The sequence below is a fragment of the Kryptolebias marmoratus genome, linkage group LG2, assembly GCF_001649575.2.
Source record: "Kryptolebias marmoratus isolate JLee-2015 linkage group LG2, ASM164957v2, whole genome shotgun sequence".
NCBI classification, from domain to species: Eukaryota; Metazoa; Chordata; class Actinopteri; order Cyprinodontiformes; family Rivulidae; genus Kryptolebias; species Kryptolebias marmoratus.
The window spans coordinates 20,604,514-20,630,661 of record NC_051431.1 but is presented as its reverse complement, the minus strand read 5'-3'; the positions used below and the strand labels follow the sequence as shown (position 1 = coordinate 20,630,661).

The following is a 26,148-nucleotide window of genomic DNA, read 5'->3' as shown; positions in this document are numbered from 1 at the left end:
AATTGAAATATATATATATATATATATATATATATATATATATATATATATATATAATAGCATTGTGATACTGGCAGAATGATGCTTTTGGTGTTATCACTGCACATTTTTGAAATCTAACAAAAGAGTTTGCCTGTAAGCAACACTCACGCTGATTTAGGGATGAAGATATTTCAAGGAGCAAACATTGTGTTTAAAGGTTTCCCTTTTCAAAATCCAGACGCCGGTTTTGCATATCAGAGGGAACAAGATACCAGTATTCCCTCCAGCTAAAGATCAGAACCTCGACTTTCTATGAACCACGAGGAGCCCCCTCATTCCCAAGAAGGAATTATGTTTAAACCCTGACAAAAGAAGAAAATTCATGACTACTCCTATTGTCTACTATTTATTTGATAGCAACCTAGCCTGGCGTAGTCTTTGCTGCTTTTATGTTTATAGCGAATACATCATATCCAGGGTACTCGTTTAAATTGATGCACCTCTTTTTTTTTACTTGGAGAACTAATGGAGCTCATGTTGTTTTTGAACGTCGTGATATAAAGATGATAGACTGTTTTAATAAAGATTACAGCACAACTCAAAGCACACTGGGAGGCCTGCAACAAAGCTAAAATGACATGTTTACCTGCTCTCTGTAGAAATCATTCAAGTGAGTTTCTAAAGCCTTCCAGTCTCTTTTTTTTATTTGTTAATGCTCTTTGTTCAATCCTCGTTTTGTTTCTTGAACCTGTGCTTAAATTGCCTTCTGACATTTGACGCCTCCCTTCTTTTTACCCCTCTGAATAATTGAATTGGATTTATTTTTCCATAAGACATGAAGAATCCTGCATGAGCCCTAACCCGGACCTTCAGGCGAATCAGATGAAATCAGTTAAAGTCGTGAATGTGTAAACACCGTAGTTGGAGTGGTGGCGTGTGGCGTGCTCTCGCCTGATGCTCATTGATTGCCCCCATGCCACTGTCTCATCTACAGATGAACCTTGCCTCTCTTCAGCCTTTAAACCCAACATTATTGACTGTCAGAGGCACTCAATTGATTCTAGCTGGGACTTACTGAGATAACAGATGAGTGAGGATTGTCGCCATCATTTTGAGCGCTCGTGATGCATCTGCTGCACATTTGAATGCTTCAGAGTTATTTGTTTTTCCTGCAGTTTGCCACTGTTTTCCTTAAAGCCATCATTTAAATTACATGTGTTTATAATTTGTCATCCCCTCTATCTACCCTGAGTCGTTTTGTGTCACTGGTTCCCATTGTGGCACACTGCATAGACATGAGGATTTTGCTTTCCCCTGGGGAAAAATGTGATTTAATTATAATCAAACAGCTAGCAGGGAAGCCAGTTTGTGTTTAAATCACTAATGACTACATATTGCTTACTGCAGTCAACCATTTTTTAGAAGAAAAAAAAAACAAAAAACAAAAACTTTAAGCTCCTCAGTTTTTAATAAAAAAGTTGTCAAATGAGTACATGCATGAAGGAGGGGCTGATGACCTCCATGCGTGTGTGGTGTTTAGATAGCTTACAATTAAAATTGCAAAGTATTTTTTTCTCACCATGCTGAGGTTGGAGTAAAGTGAGTCTTCTAAGAAGCCTGAAAAGATTTAACGTTTAACCTAAAGGCCATATAGTAGGCGCTTAATATTTTATCTTTGTGTATGAGTAGACTTTCTATTCTGTTTGTGAGTTTGAGTATCACTTTGGGCAAAGAAATGTGTATATTGACACTCATACAGTGCTTGGGCAGCCTGGAGTGAAGAAAAAAAAAACATCACAATAAGGAGGAGGGAAGTCTGGAGAATTTTGCAATATCCCACAAAGCAAAGGGTTGTTATAGATCTCTTTTATTTTTGCTTTCCTTGACTGTTTTTATGTGGCTGTTTAATTAGCATTCCCACTTTTTATAAGCTGCCAGTGACACCATATATGATAGTAAAGTGCAAATTAATGAGGATTTAAAATGCAGCACATTTTATCTGACCAACTACATTTCAGCCTTTTAAGAAGTGATGTGTAAGATAGTTCATAAGATTTACCCCTCAAAAGGTCTGTGCTTAGCTTAAAGACTGATTTTGCTAGGCGAGTTTATTTATGAAATAATGCACTCACTGACAAAACAGTCAATTTTTTAGTAGTGAAAACAACATAAAATTGCAAACGTTGAAAGGTCATTAAAGTGTACTGCAATGATTACGTTATTGGATCAAATGATCTTATTCATTTGAACTGGCTGTTGTATTCAGTCCCACTGCAAGTTGGCCCAAAGTTATAGTTGGGCTCTGTAGATCACTATTGGGTCAGATTTGATTTCTAAGTTGATCATATACATGTATGCTTGAGGAAAGATTGGAAGATGTGGTAAGCCACTGGAGGATGTCAACATGATGCAGGCAGCCCATAGATACATGTGCCATGTGTGGACAGGTGCTGTCTTTTTGAAAGAGTGTACCAGGGGTCTGTCTCAGGAGGGGCAAGACATGCAGACACAGGATGTCACTGATGTAGCGTTGTGCCACCAAGGTTCCTTGAATCACCAGCAGAGATGACCCGAAGTCACACACTGACTCTCCCCACCATGAAGCCAGGAGTAACACTGATGTGTCTCTCTGCAACATTGGCAGGATTGTTCTTTTCTCCTTGGTGCCACCACAATGATGATTTGTGATAATTCAGAACCAAGATCCATTGTTGAACATATAATGCCACTTGTCATCAGTTCATGCCTCCTGGTTGCAACATCACTCAAAACCCAGCTGTCTCTTGGATGGTGAACCTGTAGTCCACCTGTCATCTAGAAACACTACAGAATTGCACGAGGTGTTAAAAAAAGTCCAGTACCTGTGTCTGGATGGCAAGCACAGATGTCATGGTGCACAAAATGCCTATTCTTTTTTTTTAGTGTGGCCTGTTTTGGCTGACCAGAACCTTCCCAACATGTGTGGGTGCCCTCATGTGCCAGCTGGTTCCAACATTGGACCACTGTGAGATCTGTGTGTCTCACATGCCAAGCAATTGCACAATGCAACTACCTGGGACACGCCAACCTACAATGCGACCCTTATCAGACTGTATGAAGTTCTAGTAAAGCTGTCTAATGTGTCTGCAAGGCATCATCTGTATCTGTTGACCTTCACTCACTGTTTTGACTGACTGTCGGATGCTTCACAACTGCCTGAGAGCACTTTTGATCCAAACATGATGCAACCATTTATGCCCGTTGGTGCCTAGTCTAAACATGACGGCTTCCTGCAGAGCAAATAATTTACGTTTTCATTGCTGGTCTGCATGTGTATCAAATAATGTTCTAATTGAACCTATCCTTATGGATGTTTAACCCTCCTGAAGACCTCCTAACTGAAGACAGGAAGAGAAGTCCTTGTAACTTCGGGTCCATTTGACCCGAAGGTCACGGGAGGGTTAACGTCTTCTTTTTTTTATTTAACTTTGAAAAAGGAAGAAAATACAGAAAAAAAACAATAAACATTAAAGCAAACTCAGTTATTTTGATGTACATTAACTCAAGTCAAATACCCGACATCTTTTATTGGCTGCAAGTTTATCAACAAGAGTCTGATCAGTCCCATTTGATCTTCTCTGTTGCCCTTTCCACATCAAAATCAAATATTACTGAGAAATTAAACCTCAATTTCCTTGGCTTCAAAATAACTATCACAGGAAGACTTCACTAAATAGGCTCCATTTTTTCAAGCAAAATGAGAAGCGATAGAGACTCGATCTGTGCCAAACTGGAAGACCAGGTCTAATAAAACTTAAATGTTATCTTGGGGGTCAGATAAAATGTTACCAAGGGCTGGATTTGGCCCATGGGCCTTGAGTTTGACACGTGCTGTACACTGATTAGTTGACAGTTGGAACACATAAAAAAAAACATATTGAAACATACTGTAAACTTGTTTGTTCTGATTTAATTGGCAAATCATAATGTATTGCACCGACATCCTTGTTATCATTTGCATTGGCAGTGCAGCAGAGTGTAGAATAATTTAAATGTTACCAAATAGTGAGTAAGTCCTGACGCACACGTGCCTTCTGGAATAGGAGCAGCTGAATGCCAAATTGCCCCAGATAAATCTGCTACATTGTGTAAATAGTGAGGGACTGACGTAACAGACAAATTAAAAATAAAATGACAGATCTCACACAACAGTATTCATACACACACTATTATTGTGCAACATTTACCAGAGAAAATCCCAGCAACCAACAGTGCATTTCCTGCTGCTGGATGGATGGATGATTGGAAGAACAGACAAACAAAATTAAACCAAAAATTGTCTCACATTTAGCCACAAGGACAATACAGAAATGACAAAAAACATTACTAACATTTGTTCTTTTTATTGCAATAAGACAAGCATAAGTTTTCCTGTAAGTTTTCACCATAGAGACATCAGCTCAGTGTGACAGTACTGCAGCTATAGAGCGTAGCATGTCGAAGAACCAGAAAAACTCTTCATAATAACACCAACTGGTTATTAAAGCCTGAGCTAAACCAATGGCTGTCATCATCTTGGTTTAGTCAAAAAAGAAAACACTATTGTTGGACAAGAAGGTGGAGCTAAAGACAGTTAAAGACTGACGACAAACTTATTTATCTTGAACGACCAGCATATGGTTACAGTAGCTTCTCATGTTAGTTGTAGGTGCTACAGCATAAAACTTTAACCAACAACGTTGTTTTTGAAATCTGCTTGTAAATCGAATAGCTAAAGTGCAGTTCAGTCAAGCAAAAATCCTACTTCCTCATTTCAGTATATCATTGTTTTTGGATACAAGCCTTATGTATTTTTGTATTCTTGGCATTTTTTTTTTAATTAGGAAAAACATAAGTACTTGAAGTCAAAAACTCATACTTCTGCTAAAAGAAGGTTTCCCTGAAAACACTAATTTCTTCTCAACTAATGTTTTTTTTTATTTCTCAGACTGGATGCATAAAGTGGATAAAGCAAACAAAGCACTGTTTGCTGCTGAAATATTATCACTTTTTTTAGACTGATTCACATTTTTTAAGTTTGCTCTTCATGTTTTCATGGTTACAAAGATTGTGTTTGTAAACAGAGTGTTTCAGTTCTGGTTTAAGCATGATGCTTGGATAAAAAATTAAACAATGAGTGTTTGTAGCCTGTGGCTGTGAGTTATTATGCTGAATGTGTTTCTCTGTCTGAATTGAGGATGATCCACATCTCACTGGGTGGAGGGAAATATAAAACAACAAAACTGGTTATAAAAATGTACTCAGACAAAGCGGCTCAGTTGGGTGAGACTGTCAGATTACAGACAAGTTAATTTTGTATTTATACTGAAGCTAAACATGCTAATTATGAAGCTGATCAAAGCAGGAGATAAATTCAAATATTACCTTCTAAATCCACTCTGACTTAATGTTTTTAATTTGATGCAGTGTAGAATACAATCACAGTTAACTTGATAATCACATGGTTTTCTCTCTAGAATTTATCTGAATAATGGTTTCTCTAAAGTCCATGAGGCCAGGACCTTTACGCTCCAAAATCTAACATAATGTTTCAATTTAAAAAATACAAGTAAAAGAGGGGGCTAAAAATTCTAAGTGAAAAAGCTTAATTTGTACAACTATAATTACTTAATGTTTTTCTGAACAAGCATGTTTAGTTGTGTGTTAGTTGAGTTGATTTGGATTGATGTATCGATTGAACTCATTTTAGTATGTGTTTGAACTATAAAATGTTTTTGTTTTTATTTTGAATAAAAGGGAAATATGAATAAGCATTTTGCTTCAGCTAAAATGATTTGAAGTAGTTATTAGAAGTACTTTAGGTTAGTGTACAGTTTGTGAGACTAATTACACCTATCTGTTCTTTGGATTGGCAGCACTACAAAAAACATTACTTTTAATGTTGCTAATGTGAAATAACATCATGGTACTATAGATAATTGTGTAAGATAAATGTAGAAGATTTATCTTATTTCCCAGTCACTCAGAAAAATCAGAAACTGTTGTTTGGTTGAAGGAAATATTTCACTCCACCCAAAAAAGTTGGTACTCAGCTGTACTGTAAAGTGTAATGTGGAGGATGACCTAGATGGGAGGCCACAGACCACACATACAGTGATAAAGCAAACATTAGAATCCAGGGGAACTAGCACCACACGCAATAGAAAAACACAGTGTGGGTGTTTATTGGCTGTAGTCGGTCAGGATCATGGTTCAAATTCTAGTCAATTTAAAAAAAATTTAAGCCTATCATTTCTCTTCAACCAGAGTTTCTTGTTCAGTAATTTACCTACATGGCATAGCTACCAGAGTTGGTGCCACTACCCAGAATGCAATGTGTTGTAATGCCCAAGTCAATTACAAGTTGACAAACATCACTAAGTTAACACAAGTTAGGCATGGCGTGTAGATTTACTATTTTTGGTTGGTAAGATGTTTTTATTTAATAATTTCTTTTTATCAGAATAACCACATTTTTTTTACAAAATTACAAAATATGAATTTAAAAATAACAAACAGGCAAAGGCAAATTTTACGGTGTAAATAAAATAGAATATGAATCAACTATAACAATATTTTAAAGTATAACCAGATACAGAGCAGCAGTATAGATGTAGTGCCTCTAGCATCAAGAGTGTACAAAATTTTTAGGTGGCATTGTACTCAATTTATTTATTTTTTGTTACACTTTAAGAAAAAGTGAAGCTGAGTGCATTACTCCCAAAGGAAAATGTGACCATAAGTGACTGTGTCAGATAGTTTTCATAAGTTTCACTTGCCCTGTAGGTGTTTGTTCTTTATTTTCTTACAGGGAAAAAAAAAAAAATAGAGAAGAAAAAACACACAAACCCTAAGTTCAACGCCGAGGCTGAGAGGAAATGTCAAGAAAATGCCTCAGTTTAGGAAAGGAAGTGTCCGCGCTGGCATTTTGACACCCACGCCGATATTGTGTAATGAGATTGCAATGTCTACTCCAGAGTTAACACCTCCTCAAATGAATGAGTGAAACATTGCACCCAACATTTTGATTACCTCCCCTGCTGCTGAGCATTGATGTTGTAGTGCCACCCACCTCCCGGCTCCTTACGTGTTTGTGCTCTGATCAGACAATGGAAGTAGCAAACACGCACTTTGACACACACACCACACATCACGCACACTAGCATACAAACACGTACACTTTCAACTGAGGCTGAGGCAGGGAGATAAAGCTATCTAATTATATTCCTAATTTGCAGCTCTAATCCATAGAATAGATCCTCCCCAGTCATTACAAGCAGCCTTTTGCAGCCTGCAAGAAACTGATCTTGCTATGTGCAGTTAGACAGTTGGAGCTAAATGTTAACATACATACATTTTATCTTGCAATCAGAAGTTATTACACATACAATAGATGTCAAAGCCCTCATATGGACAATAACATAAACTGTGTTCAGACAACTATTGTGTGCCGGTAAAGCAGAAAAAGTGGGACGGTGTTCGGTGCAATTATTTTAAACTGTCCACGGCATTCAGTGTGCGGCGGTAGCATCTTTGCAGCAGCCTCCAGAAGCATACCAAGACACCATCTGGCAAAGTCTCATTAAAATGCTAATTCATTTTAATAAGAGACAGGTAATAAACTGCAATTATGTATCGTCAGAGAGATGGCAGAGAGCAGGAGTTTGAGGAAGTCAGGCGGGGATGTGAGTTGTCTCACTAATCAAGAAGCTGTCTCACTTACCCGAACGTTAAACCCCCACCATTCTTAACCTTAACCTTCTAACGTGATATCGTATCATAACACTGGGTTTTACTGATTATAAGGGAGCTTTTACCCAAAAATTAGGAAACAAAGTGAAGCTGTCTTTGTTGTTTCTGTAAAACCCTTTCTGTTTTAATCTTATTTTTATGAGTAAGTAAAATTTTGTTACATCAGAAACTTCTGGCATGTTAGTATTTATGCTTTTTTTACCTTTACTCTCAAGTGAAGAGTCTTAATGAGATTCACATAATAAACACCAAAACATAATTAAAATACTATGAATTGATGATTTGATGAGAGGGTGTGTAGCACATTAAAAAAGGTTCATTATTTAGATGTTTTCTCGCTTGCCTAATGTCAGCCAGATTGGTATTGCTACCTTGTTAAGATATTTTACATTGACATGTCAAACTGGTTGTGGAAAGAAATAAACAAGAGCTAAAAAAGTAATAAATCCCAGTTGTATACTAACAGCATGTGATAAATTCAACAATTCTGCTGATTTCTTTCAGTCTCTAAAGCTTATTAGCGGTTGCCTTCAATCAAATCTGAAATGCTGCTGAATTTCATTTTAATTTAAAATGGATTTAGAAAACATGCACAGTTTGTGGTAGAGGGTTCGTCATTTCAATTTACAAATCCCTTAGAAACAAAGGGTAAACTCACCTGAATGGTGTAACTGGGTTGTGCGTGACATCTTCATATTAGCGCTGTCATCTGGCGTGGGGCAGACTTCTGAGCAGATGGTGAGAAGTCCAGCCGTTTAGGCCAAGCTGCCCCTGTCAGGCAAGATCTTGTAGCTGGAACGCAGCTCAGCACACAGTGGTTTGAAGTAGGGATGGGCATTTCATGCAAAAGTGTTTTTCAAAGACTCTGATGGAATGCTGCTGCTAAATCTGATAGTCAGTTATATTTGTAATCTTTCATTTTCACCAGTCTAGTGAAACAGGGGTGACCCCAGACAATTTACAAAGGGGTGGCCGGATAGAGCCACTGGTATTATGGGGAGGCACACCAAAACCAAAAGCCAAAACAGGATTTCAAAAGTTGTATATTTCTGTTGTCATAAACAAGCTTTTTGAAGTATGGAAATAAGGGAATCATGTTCTAACACAGACCAACCTTGGTTTCTTAATTTACTGAGAACAGCAGAGTCACTGCTCAGTTTATCTATTTGCCTAATTGCCTGAACATTTACTTGTGCATGCAAACTGATTGTGGCGAGACATTGCTAGTAGGTCGTGTCCCCACCGTGGCATTTTCTCATTTTATTTGTCCGTTGTGCTGTAGAGAACAATGTTTATGAGAGAGTTTATGAGCCATAAATCAACAAACTCTCTCCCCACAATCAGGTGTAGATCACCACCCATGTCCTGTGATCAGTCCGGGTTTGTCTGAGATGAAACTGTACTCGCGGATGAGCTATAACTCACTGTAATGCACCCATTCCCAGGAGTCCTAAATGACTGAACACTTCACCAGTCACTGCTTGAAACAGAAGACATTTGGCTGAGTGTAATCTGTACCAACAAGAACTCAATTGAGCAGAATTATCATGAGCTGAAACTGAAAATGACTTTAAATGTTCGTGTTTCAATTTCTTCTTTTTTTTTTTTCAGGGCCACCGACTATATCCAGTACACAGACTCAGCAAGCTTTACATGGAGAGAAGGGACAAATCAAATGTTTCATTCGAAGTACACCTCCACCAGACCGCATTGTGAGTGCATGGGGTTGTTTATGTCTCTTATCCCATTTTTGGCTCAAATATGTTCATTCCATGCAAGTGCCTATTCAAAACTCACAAATGTATTTTAAACACATGAATAATTTACATTTCTCTTTTGTATTGTTCCTGAAATACTTCTTTGATTTGTTAGTTTTATTTGGTCAGTTCCTAACACTTTATAGTAGCGTTTATACCATTTGATTTAAATAAGATTACATAAATAAGAATACATAGATATGCATCTTTAATTTTTTGTGCCTTTTTATATGCTTTCATTGTACCATAATTCACTTTAAAAAGTTAACTTTTTTTATTGATGTCCAACAAAAACAAAGAGCATAGTTTTGCCCATTACCATGTAAGGAAGGCAATATGTGTTTTTGGTCATTTGTCTGTGTGTTAGCAAAATATCTCATGAACCACTGGTTGAATTTTAATAAAACTCTCAGAAAGTAATTACTGGATGCACAGTACATATAGAACTGATTAGCTTTTGGGGTCAGTCCCATTCAAGATGGTCACCGCAGCTAATCAACCTTAGATGACACAAACATTTTTACAGATACTGAGCTAAAACATGGTGCGGTCATGCAAGGTCTTTGTTTAAAATTTAAATGTTCAAGGCATTGGGCAATATACCTTCATTCATGCCTTTCATCTATTATTACATTTTTGTGTCAGTGGAGAGATTGAGTTGGACAAGAATAAGTTAAGCATTAAGCCAGTTTGGTATTTGAAGACTGAGGTTCAGTGTCCATTTTTTATTTTATTTTAAATGATATTGTGTTAATATTGCCATCTATGAATGGGATCTTTTTTAAATAACGCATTCAAAATAACTGAAGTTGATAGCTTTACAGTTTACGCAAACACATTATCAAATGACAAAAATTCTTGTTAAATTCAAATAATATAAGTATTAAAATAAAAAAAAGACAATGTGTTAAAACACAACTCCATATATGGGATTTGTTTGGTTCTCATACTCTGTTTGAGCTGAAAGACGATGATAAAAGTTGAGCCTTAAGCAGAGACTAAACTCTCAGCAGTCTGAGCATTGTGTATATACAGAGGTAAACTGCTTCAAAGACTGAGTGCAAAAACCTGATCACCTCTACTTTTCAATCTGACTCTGGGAACGTCTAAGAGAACTGACTACTATCTCCCTGGTATGTGGACGTTTAGGTCAATAAATACATACATTGTTTTGTTAATGGGTAAATGTAGTCTCCTAGAAGCCAAATCTAAAAGCAGTCTTTCAAAAAGTGAAATGAGAAGAGTAAATGTAATTTGGAATGATCTATTAAACATTATCTCAGCCTACAGATATTAGAGAGATGGTACTGAGTTGGCAGCTAAACAAATGGACGGTAGTGCAGCCAATGAGCCAAAAATAAATGTACTTTTAACACAATATTTTAGTGACAAAACAACATTTAAAAAATGTTTTAACCAGCCAAAACGACATACCGTGAAACTTTTTTTTATTTAAAAGCTTATATTTAAATCCACACACACATTTTTGCTTGAAGAACATGCTTCCTGTCCATGGCTTCTCTTGTGCCCTTCCTGCTTCCTGCAATGTGTGGTATAAACTCAACTCCACACTCTTGGAATCACAATTTGCTGATGCCATTAGTTGCACATCACTATCATAGGGGCTTGAGAGAATAAAACTCAATGTATACATTCTGGTAATTGTCTTGAATCAACTCTGTTACAATGATCTCAACAACTAACTCTAAAGTTAGATAGTTTTTTCAATGTTTATAAATAGGTTAATAAAATTGAATGCAACAGGTTTGGTACTGTCCATTGCCCATTTAAAAAAAAAATCAATGTGTTTTACTTTTTTAACTGTTTTAGGCCTGGTCATGGAAGGAAACTGTTTTGGAGTCTGGGACCTCTGGGCGCTACACTGTAGAGACCGTAAACACAGAAGAAGGTGTCATTTCCACACTGACGATGAGCAACATTGTCCCAGCTGACTTCCAGACCATCTACAACTGCACTGCCTGGAACAGCTTTGGCTCTGACACAGAGATCATACGCCTTAAGGAACAAGGTGGGAGCCAAGGTTCGACAGGTTCCACCTTCCTCTTTTTCAAATAATGTACTTGTGGGTTTTTTTTTTCTTGTTTTGATAGTGATAGTAAAATGACCAAACTGTTGCTATTTGTGTGCTTTGGTTTGGTTCTCTGGATTAGAATGTTTGTGATGATACTTTTCAAGGCAAGGCTGATTCAGTGTGTTTCTGGGTAAATGTGATGCTGTGGGTGTGCACGAAGCTTCTAATTAATTTGGACCGGTGAGCCTTAACATATACTGCAGTCTTAATGTTAATTATAATGTGCCTCGTGTTTTGTTTGTTTAAAAGGTAAACTTCAGAGTGTTTCCAAGTATGAGTACTTTTTTATAACTAACCTTTTCCCCTTCACTACATGAGACAAATTCCTATAACAAATGATAAATTATACACTGCTTGCAAGATAAGAAACTGATCAGTGAAGACATTAATTAGGCTTTAATGATGTTGGATTTGCTCAAAATCTAAGACATTCATAGATATGGAAAAATGGTTTCTCATCTAAGTGTGACGAACTAAATCTTTCCTACTGTTACCATCACTTGGCATTTAATTTGAAGTCAAAAGGGGTAGTGCGTCAATTATTCCATTACAAAATGGGACACCCCTTCAGACAATACAGTATCTACACTACATCTTGTTTCAATTAAACAAATGTGATGTCATTGTGCCTATATAAGTAGTCTAACTGCAAAACACTTCAGCATAAAAACATTTTTATGATTATACTGTGTCATTTGAAACGTGCCACTGATGAAATCTGACACTGAAGGACCTAACGAAGATTTGCCATCCTTCTACATTTGTAAAACAAATGGGAAACATCTACCACCAAAAAATCTCATTAACGCTCAAAAGCTGCCATTCACACTGGCTGTCAACCCTGCTACAATGTAAAAAAAAAAAAAAAAATCATTTATATGGTCAACCATTGCCCGCAATTCCAATAGGTCATGTAGGTTATGGAGGTCATCATCCACTGTGAAAGAGGGCCTAAGAGGTATTAGGATCTGGTAAATTCAAACTTAGGGGCTGTCCACACAGGAACAACGTTTTGTAAATACTCAAAAAAAAATTATTATTTTAGCCTTGTGTCCACACAGAAAGATAATTTTAGGAGACCAGGATTGTTATTTTTTCAAAGTAAAAAGGTAAAAAGAGTAAATATATATATATATATATATATATATATATATATATATATCTTTAAACACCACCCTTGTCTTTTTGTGTAAACAGTCAAAACAATCTTTTGAAAAAAAAAAAAAAGCTCTAATTGCTCCACCTCTCATCTAACCTATAACCCAAGTGTGTCAGATGTAACAACAACCACATTAACACCAGAATTCATGCACGTGCTACAGATACTGCATAACATAGTTCCCCAACTACAGCAAAACCTTCAAATATTTTATTACTTCAATTAGCTGATCAGACAGTAACATACTTGAATCATAACAAATGAGAACTAGATGAGAAAGGAGGAGAAAACTCTGGGTTTTGTGTTTAGAATTAGCACCCAGTGTGAAAACTTTACGAGCTTGCTTCACACCTTGTTTTCTGTTTTTGGTGTATTCTCATAGTAACATTAAAGTACCACGTACAGGCCTGGCAAAGCTACTATAGCATTTTTGGTCCTTTTAGGTGTTTTTGTGCATTTACAAGGATATTTTTAGAAACAGCAAAAAACAATCAGTTTCAGAAAAATTGCATTTCTGTGGTATTACTTTCTTCTGAGTGCAAACATCTGTTCCAAAGAACATGAAGAGAACATGAAGATGATTATGTCTAAATTAACTTGTTAACACTTCTTAATGAAAATTACGGTACTGCATGAAAAGCTTTAATCGACTTAATATATCAGAATTTATCAGACAAAAGGGCAGCAAGAGAATAATAGAAAAAAAATGATTTTGCACACAAATAAAAAAGTTTGATAATTACTTTGAATTTGCTACTATTAGGACACTTTTTTTTTATCTGTGCCATCTGCCGTTGTTCTTGTGTGGTTACTTAACAAAGACAAAGACATGGGGAGAACTGGTGCCCGAGTCTATGTGTGACCAATGAAAACATGTTCCCTAAGCCTGTGTGCTGCCCTGTCACAAACCCTGTCTTAAATCCAGTGTACACAGGAGATGTTTGTGGCATTTTATTATAGAAGGACATGTCTTGATGTTGCTCTCTGCAGAATCTCTCCCAGTGGCTGTGATCATCGGCATTGCCGTGGGAGCTTTTGTGGCCCTCATTGTACTAATGGGCACCATCGGCGCTTTCTGCTGCACCCGCTCTCAGAGAAGTATGTCTCTTTTCAAGCTCTTGCACCCACTAAAGCATGCATACCAATGTACTGTATTATCCCTGAGCACACTGGAAAATGTCCATCCATTCAAATGAAGAGATTGTTTGGATTCAAACAGGAAAAGATCTGTAGGTACTTGCAAGTTCCTAACACTAAAGGAACAGTCTAGTCTTATTCTGTCAGATAGTTGTCAGTAGTATCATTTCAGACACAGAGCATAGAAAAGGTAGAAAGAGGCAAAAGTCTAACCCAACGAGAGCCTGTTTGTATAATTTTTCAGGCTTAGGAATCAACTCTCTCAAAAACAACATACCATGTGAAAGATTGCTACATTAACTAATAATAAACATAAACAGTTTATTTGTCAATGAGACAACAAATGTATCAGTCTGCCATCTGACTAGACACGCTGATCCGGTACACTGTTCTATGCTCCGAGCACACGTGCATTCATGTAGTAACACGGACATTAAGAAAACAGCAACAAACTAAACAATCAATGTCAGGGCAAAAGTTTATTATTATGTTTATTATTTGCTACTGTAGTTCTTTCACATCTGTATGTTGCATTTAAAAAACAATGTTTTATGAGCCTTAGAAACAATGTTATATATTTCCCCATTTCATATTTATATATATATATATATATATATATATATATATATATAAATATATATATATACACACACACAACTGCCACTTGTTTGGCTAAGCATTGGCCTAGCCTGGACAAAGACTTCTGCCCTTTTCTTCATACGTATTCTATGACTGATGTCAGGGATAAAAAGATACTAGGTATTGACAACTATTTAACAGAACATCACTTCAAAAATAACTAGACTATCCAATCAATAAAACAAAAACATGGTGAAGAAAAAAAAATTGTTTTTGACACAGTGACATTTTGGCATCATGCTTACCACAGGATGAATCACTGGTTGAGATGGACATCTTCTCGTGGTGCACAGATATAGCCAGATTGTGATCAGGGCTCATTTCATGCAATCTCAGTCTGGCTGCATTGGCTTTTGAGGCTATTTACATCTTGCACTGTGTTCGCTGCCACCCACCCATAAACCAAGTGACTCAAGTTAGAGACAGCCACCGTCTCTCTGTCCAAGAACCACGCTGTGCTTACTGGTCCCTTCAGCATGTCTATTGTCTGTATACTACAGAGGAAGTGCACCTGGTTATGCCCTCACTGCCCGTCTCCATCTGTGCTCACCAGAGAGAACTTGCCAGCAAAATTAAGACAGAAAGTAAGACTTTGTTATATGACAGAATTACATCAGCATTGTCCCAAAAAGAATGAGCCACCCTTGGAAAACTGTGGGAGATTTGTTTTTGGGTTGTTTTTTTTGTTTTGTTTTTATTATTGTTTTTTTTTTTCTTTTGTAAAGGGGAAAGATTATCTTGTCTTGGCAGGAAATAAATGATTAATAATGCTCTGTATTTTTTTGGGGGGGAAATGGGAGAGCTGTAACAAAGCAAACCCAGGGGTCTTTGTTAAATATTACAATACTGCAAAACTTCACTCGGGGAAATTATTATGTCAACAAATACAGAATGGGGTTTCCTCGCAGCCTATTAAGACATACCGTATGTGTCGTCCTTTTCTGACAGATCTAAAAGGAGTTGTGTCAGCAAAAAACGACATCCGGGTGGAGATCGTACACAAAGACCACAACGCAGCGCGAGAGAATGAAGAACACAACTCCATGAAACAACTGATGGTGAGTGTGAGTGTCACAGCGTACTATTTTACACTTCCTCCTTTTTCTCGTGTTTAGAAATAAACTGTCAGCTTTATTTCATTTAATTATTTATTTATTTTTCTTCTTTGCATTTTGGCGTGTCCTTTGAAAGCCGACAGTTAAATAATGAATGAATGCTACAGCTGGTAGGGCTCTTTTCTGTGGAATAAATTATTTCTTGAGTAATGGACGCACAAGAAAGCATGCAGATTTTATATGTGTTGGACTCAAGGCAAAAGGTCTTTATTTGTATCAGCATAATGCCATGAGTTCTATGAAAAGAGAAAGAAGAATGTTTTATATACATGTCTTTCTATGTTTTCATTTTTTTTTTTTTTGGTTAGAGTAATTTGCAGTTAAACGTTACGAATAGTATTCTCTTTTCAAATACGAACAGTACACTCTTCTCTTCATCTTAAAGTTGAGAATTCAGCATAGATACCTCATAAATCTGCATTTTGTAAAGCTAAATAAAAGATATTCAATGATAAATTATTAATACCCCCTGCGAGCCCCAAGTGAAGGTGAAGCGTGTTTGACTGATATTAAAAAAAGGCGAACAAGTGATAAAAGTTAAACCCATTCCTTTCAGAATCTCTTTTTTATTTCGAGTAGAGGAGCTCAGGCTCTTAATATATTTAACTCGATGTTTGTGTAGGTTGAACGAGGAGAGTTCCAGCAGGAATCTGCTCTGAAGCAGCTGGAGGTTTTACAAGAGGAAGAGAAGGAGTATCAGCACATTAAGGTACGGCTTATGATCAATGACAGCATGAGTGCAAGAACCTGGGAGAACAAAAAGTAAAAAGGTGGTGGGTGAGAAAATACCTTTGGGGCAAATGGAGAGCTTCGACGCTGGAACCAAAATAGCTGAAAAGCAGTAATTCCTTTCCTGCACTGTTTTTTTTTTTCTTTAAAAAAAACAGCGCATAAAGGAACTGAGAGAAGCGTTGGGGGTTTATCAGCTTTATATCTACTGTACGTTTTTTACCATTTGGAATACATTTAGGTTTTGCAAAAATATTTTTCAACATAATGCTTCCCATGCTCTTAATGGGTTATCCAATGGATAGCTAGTAAAGAAAATCTATTTTATCTTTAAGTGAACACATTGAACTTTTCTTAATTGTTTTTTATGCAGAAGTGTTTTAGTAATAAGTCACATGAACCAACATGGTCTCACTCCTCAAGGTGTATGTCATAGTTTGGTATTTTCAGTTTGTTGTTTTGATTATTGTCTTGTTTCGGTTTGAGTTATTGTTTCAGTTTAGTTTTTCCTGTTCATGTTTGTTGTCATCATTCACCTGTCCTCTGCTCAGTAGTTTTCTGGTTTCCTGTCACACCCATCTCCAGCTGTCTTCACTCCTAATCACACACCTGTTCCCACTTCTCCTCATCACCCTCTGCTTTAAAACTTGGTCTTCCTCTCCACCTCCCTGCCGATTCATTGTTGTTTGTTCGCGTTTGGTTCCAGTCTGGTCCCTCTTTGTTTTTGCCTTGCCTTGTCCCGCCTTTGTTATTATCTGGATTTTTGTTATAGTTAGTTTTGCTGCCACGTCAGCTTTTTGTTTTCTTCTTTTGTTATATAAATAAATCAGTTTTTGTTTCTGAAGATGAGTCTGCGGATTGGGTTCGCCACGCTGACACCTCATTCTGACAGTGTCCTAATTTTCTTGGTGTAAAGTTCAAAATGCAGCGGCGTCACACATAAAGGATAATTCAGATCTTATGAAGTTGTGTTCTTTTGAAAAGTTCTGAACAATGAATATCTTACCTGTTGTATCTCGGTCTTTGAATAACCTCAGTTTACAGAGAAAGTGTTTAATTCTGACCAGATAAGATGAGCTAAAGCCTGAGTAGGACGAAGACCAGAGTGGATCACTGCCACTTTAAAATTACTTAGAGCAGTTTTAGACTTCCATAAAATAGATTTCTGAAAAAAAAGAGCTTAGACTGTCTAGACATTGGTCTAACTTCACTGCTAAATCAAAAAAAATGAATAAAAAGGAGATGTGTGTGCAACTCTTATATAACAAGCTTCCGTCAAATCCAATTAACATTATTTCAATGCCACGTTATCTGCTATAGCGCATCAGGTTACAGTGTTAGCATCAATTTAATCTGTTTGCAGCTGATTTGAATCACATCCCTACTTAATAGGCAGTGACGCTATCAGCATGTGAGAAAGACAAAGTGGGACTCGTATCTGAGGTTGAGCCCTCCTGTTGGCAGGTAAAAAGAAAACTAAATGCTAAATATAGAAACTTGATATACCAGTGTGACCCCTCCATGTACTCCATTCAGCGTTTGAGCAGTGACATTCGCTGTTTAATGTGTGTGGCTATATTTTGATATCTGTTACTCTGCTCACTAATATTTTGGGATTTTATTTCTAGGTTGGTTATAAACATGCAACAGACCTAAATGTCACCGTGGTCACAGCCATCTCACTGTGTCATGTTCAGCGAAGAAATGATTTATTGAATGTAATAAAACTTCAGCGCCATTGTGCTGCTGCCTGCCCCATTTTCATAGCAAAAATACTGATCAATTTGTGCAGAAGAAGTACTTATCTTTCAGTTCTCCCATCATATACCAGGAAAATTAGCCGTCAAACCCAACATTTGATCTACATGAGGATTTACAGATTGTGAAGATCCCTTTTCACACAAGAATGATCATTCTTCTGTGTATTTGACAGTTTTACTGCAGGTAGATAAGCTTCTCTAAGGTGCCATTCAAATTATTATTCTTTTTTACAGTGTACAATTGTTCTAATTATTACACGCCAGCAAAAGAACGTGTTGATTTGACTGTTCGGATGCAGAAAGTCATCACACATACGCTGAGCATATAATAGCTGTGAGTCATCCCTAACACATACTTTGAGCACTATATACTTTGTAAGATCTTTACTTAAAACTTTGGCATTAATCTTTGGAGTCAACCTTCTTTGCCCTGTTAGCAAAATATTTCATCAAAGAATGGATGGATTTTTAAACAACCTCTTAGAAAGTTATCCCTGGACAAAGATCTAAAACTGATCAACTTTTGGAGTCAATCTGATTCAAGATGGTCATCACAGCTAATCAGCCTTAGGCAACATAGAAAAGCCTAGAAGTAATTCAAATTGACAAATATTGAGCTAAAATGTGTTGTGGTATGTGAGAGTCATTCTCAACACGTACTCTGACAGTTAACATATTACATGAGGTGTCGGAAAATTGCTTAAGATTGCTGCGGATAATGATATTTTTATGATTTGACCAAAACAACCATAATGCTGTTATTTTTCAACATAAGATAATCTTAGTCCAGAAAACCTGGCAGGAAAGGATTAAAAGGAATGTAAGACCTTTAATTTTATTTTGCACAATCTTTTGAAAACTTTTCTGCAACAGTTTCTCCCAAACATGAGAAGAAAATTAGTACCTGATCGCAGGGTCCTTCACATCTGTTTGTAAAATTTCAGTTTTATTCTTAACTACTCTCACCAAATAATGTTTTTTTTTTTAGTTAAGTTGTGTATTCAAATCAATAAATCAACCAGTTAAAAAATGTGTTGTTCTGTGTTTGTTGTGCAAAGAGAACATGTTGTTGGTCTTTTAAAAACAAATTATACAGTCTGATCTTTTTTAAGCAGAAAATATCTCAATATATCATGTAAACATATAAATTTTCAAAGATGCGCTGAACTCACAAAGAACTAAGTGGTTTTCATGTAAGCACATTAGCAAATCAAGCACAGCAGTTGTTTATCTGACCTCAGATCTCATTTTCTTTGGAAAAACGAAAAATAATAAAAAAAATACTGTCAAACAGATATTACTGAGCTTAGTCTCACTATAAAACATATAATAGGCTCATTGGTCCAAATTTCCAAAGCATAGTAATGTCAAAATTCATGTTTAGAGATAATTAGGTAACAACATATAACCGGGATCTTGTTTTTATTTTTTTAACATCTCAAGAACTGCTATGCAGAAGCAGTAAAATATGTGACATTGAAAAGTGAGAATTTGTGACTTTAATATAAAAAAGAGAAAAATTGTATAGTGAAAATATTACATATTCTACTAATGCTAGTCATCATATAGGGAGATATTAAATTATTATAACCTAGTAAGACATAAATTGTCTTATTTTGTCTCAATTGACAATTGTAAAAACCCAACAAAGTAAATACCACATACCCTATTTAGCTATACATACAGGTAATTCTATTCAGAATAGAAATTGCATAAATTACAGTCATTTTACAATATTTTAAACAAAAAACAAAAATGTTTTGCCTTCTTTCCCAGCATGCCTATTTAACGTTCAGTCACAGTCATTATTCGGTTGTTTCAGCCCTGCTTTGAACCTCCATAAGCAACCATCTTGCTTGAATCTTTCTGTCAGAGACACATTCTGTTCTGTACATTTTTCCTTTTTGTCCATTTGCTCGCTGCCATTGGCTCCCTGGAGTTTGCTTCTCTGTTGTATTTGCCAGCTTACCTGCTGCCTCAGGGGCCAGACTTTTTTTGATCCTAGTTAATGACAGCATGCATGAGGCGAGAGCAGAGAGGAGCCTGAACAAGAGATAAAGGCCAGACGCAAACAATCTCCCTGTCTGCTGTCAGATAATGACAAGCATAACGAGGATCCTCTCAGGTTGTCGTTCCCATTATGAGCATTCTCTTTTTGGGATTTGCCACCACGCTCACTGTGCTTGACATTCACATTTGTTCATAAAAGAACATGAAGAAAACACACACATACACACACACACGTCCCAGCTGGACCCTTAGCAACAGCAGCCTAGCAGACAAACAAGTGGCACAGCTGTAACATCAGAAGCAGTTTCTGTGCGGACACGGAAGTGAAGACTCCACAGTCCGTAAAGGTCTAATTAAAGCTGGTATGCAAGTGAACTTTACTGTGACACATAGATGCCAAACCATGAATCATCAAGGCCTGCCTAATTAGTGAGGGAAGTGATTTTAAGGTTAGTGCACGGGTTCACAAGACCCTTGCAATGAGTGTCATCTCTGTTGTCTTTGTGTTGTCTCTGTTGTTGTACTTGTTTTGCAAATTGAACAGTTATTACTGCCAATTTTTACTTGATGTTGTTTTCCCTTAGTTTTGAGAAAAAAATCATGAAAACTAAAACATAAACCAAGGAAGTGTGGGGTTTTTTTGTCGTTCTGTCTTCAAATATGTTTTTTTCTAATATATTAAGCTGATAGTGCATACTTTGTCATATTAATCTTGCGATCTTGTCCATGTTTCTTCAACAGGACCCTACAAATGGCTATTATAGTGTCAATACCTTCAAGGAGCACCATACGCCTACCATGACAGGCAATCAGACCACCGAGGTGAGAAACCCCACCAACACAGGTACCCTCGGCAAGCAGCGGGTACCAACAGGCATGTCCTTCACCAACATCTACTCCACTCTGGGAGCAGGCCCCAACCGACTGTACGACTACGGCCAACGCTTTGTGCTGGGCATGGGCAGCAGCTCCATTGAGCTTTGCGAGCGGGAGTTCCAGCGCGGCTCGCTCAGCGACTCCAGCTCATTCATTGACACGCAGTGTGATAGCAGCATCAGCAGCTACAGTAAGCCAGACGGCTATGTGCAGTTCGACAAAGACAGCAAGGCGTCAGCTTCTTCCTCATCCCACTATTCCCAGTCCTCCTCACAAAACTCTGACCTCACCCGGCCCCTCCAGAAGCGCATGCAGACCCATGTCTGACCTCTACAGAGGGAGGGGGTTTGGATGGAGAGTAACAAGCAGCTAGGATTGTAAAACTTTTATAGAATCAGCCAATGGGAAGTCCTAGAGGATCGGTGTTACAAAGTGTTTTTTTTATGGATGCCCTACCAGGCTGGGACTACTGGGCTTAATGCACCATGTAACTTGCTTAAACTTCTCACTGTCCCAAAAAATGAATCAAGAAGCCTTATATTTCCTTCATGCTTAATTCATTAACGCCCTCTTTCTTTTTCACCCATAATACAAATTTGCCACAGAGAGGTTATTTGCCAACAGACACTACACAGGTTTGAATTTTGAACTTTAAATACTTGGTTTCTGCAGCTGAATTGTTCACGGATCTGAGGGCAGGAGTGCGAGGCTTTGTGTGACAATTATCTCCCCTGGCATGGACCAAATTTGCCTTTTGAAGATTGTCATGCAGAAAAAAGCGAGATTGTGGCGAAGCACTCAGCACAAATTGCCTGATAATGAGTGCAAGCCAGTGTCCTGCTGCTCTCTTGTAGTTCGAAGCACAACAATGAATGTGCATGCCATTATCTCTTTGTTAAAAGCGATAACTTTTCAACACTTCCACCTTTCCTTGAAACAAAATGTTTTTTTTTCTTTTTGTTGTTTTTCTTTTTTGTTTGTTTTTTAAAGCTTGGCTTGTTGAAACCCATCCTCCTGTGTAGGTGGTGGAAAACTTTCTCCATGTGCCCACAGACATCTCAAACACTGAAAAGAAACGTCTGTTTTTCCTTTTGTTTTGGTTTTTTTTTTCTTTTTCTCATTCTCCGCTGCTTTATCTGAGCCACAGAGCTGAGCAGATAAAGAGGAGCTGAGATCTCATTTTAAATCCCTGAGTCATTGTTTCACTTTGACACTCTGCGATAAAAGAATATTAGTGTACATATGTGACTGTAATTTTGTTTTTTAGCATCTAATTTTTGACTCTGATTTTCCACATGGATGACTCTGGATAATACACGAGCGCCTCTTCACGCCTGTATCTACTTTGCCTTGAGGTTCTGTTTGAACTGGGTCAATACAAACTTGGACTAAATGAGATGAACAGCATTTCTGTTGATGGGGGAGCCGCACCCACCGTGGTGTTATGACACGAAATCCAGCTTCGATGTGGCAGAAAAACCCACAACTTGTGTTGTTACTTGTTAGTTTCTCCTTCTAACACCACAAATCAACAATGCTTGAGAATACCTACTGAATAAAACATAAACATTCTATTTTAGCTTCTCATTGTGTGAATTACCCATCGCTGTTGTCAGTATCACTGTTGACACTGAAGCTTAGTGCATCCTGACTGTACTTGTGATCGTGCTGATCATTATCAAACATGACAAATTTAAAAGAAAAAAAAAAAAAAGATTTTTTTTTTGCTGTATTTTTCCACTGGGCTGTGAAACATTTGTATTAGCTTCGAGCCCCACGTTGGGCGCCATAGTGAAGCTGACAGTGGCAAGCTAATGCTCTTCAAGTGCACTGTTTTGCTTCATTCTCCACTTTGTGTGACATGTATCAAATTTGATTTATTATTTAACAACTGACATTGTATGTTTTATTTTTTTTTAGCTGAGAGTGGGGACTGGGAGCCACACAAACACCCCTAATTCATGTGAAGATTTCAATTCCGCTTGTGGATAAAAGCATTGTAACCGTGCTCTGTGGATGTTTTGTGGCAGAAAGCAAAGTAATGACCTGAGAGTTTGGCTGTTTTATATTACCAAACGCTGGGATTTCAGTTGCAAATTTAAGCAAAGTAGACAGACTGAAGGTATTGAGCAAAAATATATATACATGTTTTTCTTTTCACCTTCCAACATCCTACTTGAACACAATCATGTATAGTTGTTGACTGCTGTGTTAAAGCAGACTTTGAAAATGGCAACTATTTATAGAAGACATACGGCTGCACTCACGCTGCGCCCAACATCACATTTTGATGCAAGCATTCAAAGGCCTCATGTGTCTGTGGCCGTACTTTACAGAACCAGACTGGTTATGATTTTCTCAACCATTTGAAAAAATAAAAGAGGAGTTTTCAGGAACAGCACATTTTAAACCATGGCTGAAAAAACATTTCTTTTATTCAGTGTCACTTTGTTTTGTCAAATCAAACAAAAATAAATATCATGCACTGGTTACAAAACAATTCATTTAATGAAGTAGCTTGTTTTTTCAGTTCATAGTACGACACTCAGTGAACGGGGAGAATTCTGTGAGAACAAGAAACTAAGAAAACTGCCCTTACAGTTCATGGTGTTTCATGAACTGTATTTGAACAGAAGCAAGTTGTTGTAAGCACTTTACCTATGACTATATTCAAGACGTTTGAATGGGGTTTTCCACTTGAGCGGCAGTGTTTTTGGACTAATTTTACAAATGGATTGGCGCCCATTGTACAGCTTAAGACAAAAAGCTCTGTTTCAATGCTGATAATCCAGCTTGGCACTTAGCAGACTGTATATAAATCTCTAATGCTGTCATTTTCTCTGTATATATAGTTTTATTCCAGGCTTTCCCCCCCCCCACCTTTCTTTCTTTCTCGTTCAGATTTTGCAGCAGGATATGAAAGCTCAACAAACATATGGCATCAACACTGCACAGACAAGACAATAATTTTCTCTCTGTTCCCCTTCCAAAAATTTCATCAACCTTGCTTGTTTCTCCCAAATTACATGAACGGCTTGCACTAGCTGTTTTCTCTTCTCTGAGATCTCACAGGAGAAAACTGACGCGCCGTACTCCAAGCACACACGGGGCTATAGAATGAGCTTAGCTGGGACAACTCTGAAGTGAGATGCAGTAAGAGGTTATTATACTGTCAGCCCCTCGGAGAGATGCCTAGATGCTCAGCAATATATTGCATCTGGCACCATGATGACTGTCAAGTACGTCTGTGGCATTTTTATTGTTTTTCTCAAAATTTATGAGTGCAAAATTATTTCTTTTTCTTCACGTTAGGAGAATTCAACTGCAGTCAACTATAAATTTTTAACCAGCATGCAAAATCCGACTAAACTTTTATCAAGTTTGTCTTAAAAAAAAAACAAGACTTTTGCTGTCCTGTCCAAAAGGTCCCCATTTTCTCTACTGAGTGCAGCTTCTGCACTGATCCAAACAGACCAAAGAATCTGCACACTGCCCAGCAAACAGATAAATATTTAATAGGCCAGCCTTCTGTCCCGTCAACCACCCCTCCCCTCCCCAAAGGCAACGGGCTACAGCATGAGAGCACGACAGGATGCAACTGCCATGTCGGTCCTCGAGAATCAAAGCCCGTGTTGGGGACAAACGTGCCCTGCTCACCTGTGGATGCCTGTTTGCCTGGCTACGAGCTCTGCACAGATGCCAGGTCATAACAGATGATTAAACACGGAGACTCACAACAATTACAAGAGGTCGCTGCCCTCCCATGATAAAACAGAGCAACCCTTTCAGAGCAGAAGTAGTTTCTATTATTCAAGGATGCTAAGGACAAGCTACCAATACACAGGACAAGAACTTTTCTAAGGTTGAAAGGCAAAGCTTTTAAACATTATAATATGAATAATGTTTGGTAGATATTACAAATTTCCTCCTTAATAATGATATTCTTATTAATGAAACTTTTTTTTTTTCTTGGTCTGCAAAGGCTAGGAAACACACAGAGACATTAAACACCAACATAGCAGTATCTTTCCATTGATTGCGAAGTGTGAGTCACGTGATGCTCTTAAAGGTCTGCCTGTGTGTAAGATAGGTGTAAATCTCCATGACGGAACACATTAGGAGAAGGTGCCATTTAAACCATTGAATTGATCATAATAAGCTTTTCTTAACTGTGTAAATGCTTTCTGTCTAGCTCTCTCCACTTTTTCTTTCTTTCCTACCAATCAATACCTTGTTAGTACTGTAATAAGTGTAAGGCCTGGACTAAATAGAATTTGCCACTAATCCTCAGATTTTGGTTTAGCCTTCAGGGCACATCGGTAATCAGTTGGGTGTGCAGTGTAAGTTAAGCCACACAAGGAAAATGAAAGCATCGTAGAAGAGCCTTTTGAAAGTCAAATGAGTACAGTTTCCTGTGATTGGTTGAGTTGTTCTGTGCTCCAAATGATGCAAACAAGTTTCAAACACTACACGGCACAGGTTTGAAAAAGTACTCACTTTAAATGGTCATTTCCAGAAATGTAAAAAATAGCAACCATAAACATACAGTAACTGTAAGAAAAAGACTTATGTGTAAATGCTTTTGGGTTAACTACCATTTTCAGGCCGTTGCCATCTGTATCTAAGAAAAAAAAAAGAAAAAGAAAAATGGTTGTATTTTAACTGTACTGGTCTGTGAATCTATGACGCTTTTGCTCTGTATATTTGGAGAATAAAACTGATGTTTGATTTTGTGTTTATTTGCACTGGTCTCTGTCATTGAAAACCACATGAGTAGATGTTACAAAGGCAGAAGCAGATCAGAATTAAAGTCAATCATTGCGTTATAGTCAGTTAGCAAGATTTCACACTTTATTTTTTCACATTAGGCATGCATATGTTAATAGTTTCCTTTACAAAAGTTCAATCTATGTAGGTTTTTTTTTTTTGCAGTTTACAGACACATTTTGAACAAACTATTAAAATATGCAGTGTTTAGGTGAAAATATAAAAACATTAATAGCCATCAACACCACCTTAGGCTGAGGAAGAGTGGGTAGAAATGTTCATCTTAACCCTGTAATGTACACAACAGCAACAAAGCATAAACAACAAAACAAAAACAATATTGAATTCAACTCTT

General features: G+C 37.3%; 1 protein-coding gene across 6 annotated transcripts in view; it reads left to right on the top strand.

Annotated features, from left to right (window-relative positions):
• The window catches only part of kirrel3b (kirre like nephrin family adhesion molecule 3b), a 203,436-nt gene extending 177,675 nt beyond the window's left edge, over nucleotides 1-25,761 (top strand). The window contains exons 11-17 of one of the 6 annotated variants that reach the window (XM_025006780.2): nucleotides 9,364-9,464; nucleotides 11,340-11,538; nucleotides 13,751-13,858; nucleotides 15,037-15,120; nucleotides 15,485-15,600; nucleotides 16,274-16,360; nucleotides 20,892-25,761. In XM_025006780.2, the coding sequence (XP_024862548.1) occupies nucleotides 9,364-9,464; nucleotides 11,340-11,538; nucleotides 13,751-13,858; nucleotides 15,037-15,120; nucleotides 15,485-15,600; nucleotides 16,274-16,360; nucleotides 20,892-21,353 (1,157 nt within the window). In that variant the 3' untranslated portion in view covers nucleotides 21,354-25,761. Of the gene's footprint in view, nucleotides 1-9,363; nucleotides 9,465-11,339; nucleotides 11,551-13,750; nucleotides 13,859-15,036; nucleotides 15,121-15,484; nucleotides 15,601-16,273; nucleotides 16,361-20,891 lie in introns of all 6 variants that reach the window. The other 5 variants (XM_025006779.2, XM_017420104.3, XM_017420109.3 and 2 more) reach the window with 5 other exon arrangements.
• The last annotated feature ends 387 nt before the right edge of the window (nucleotides 25,762-26,148 follow it).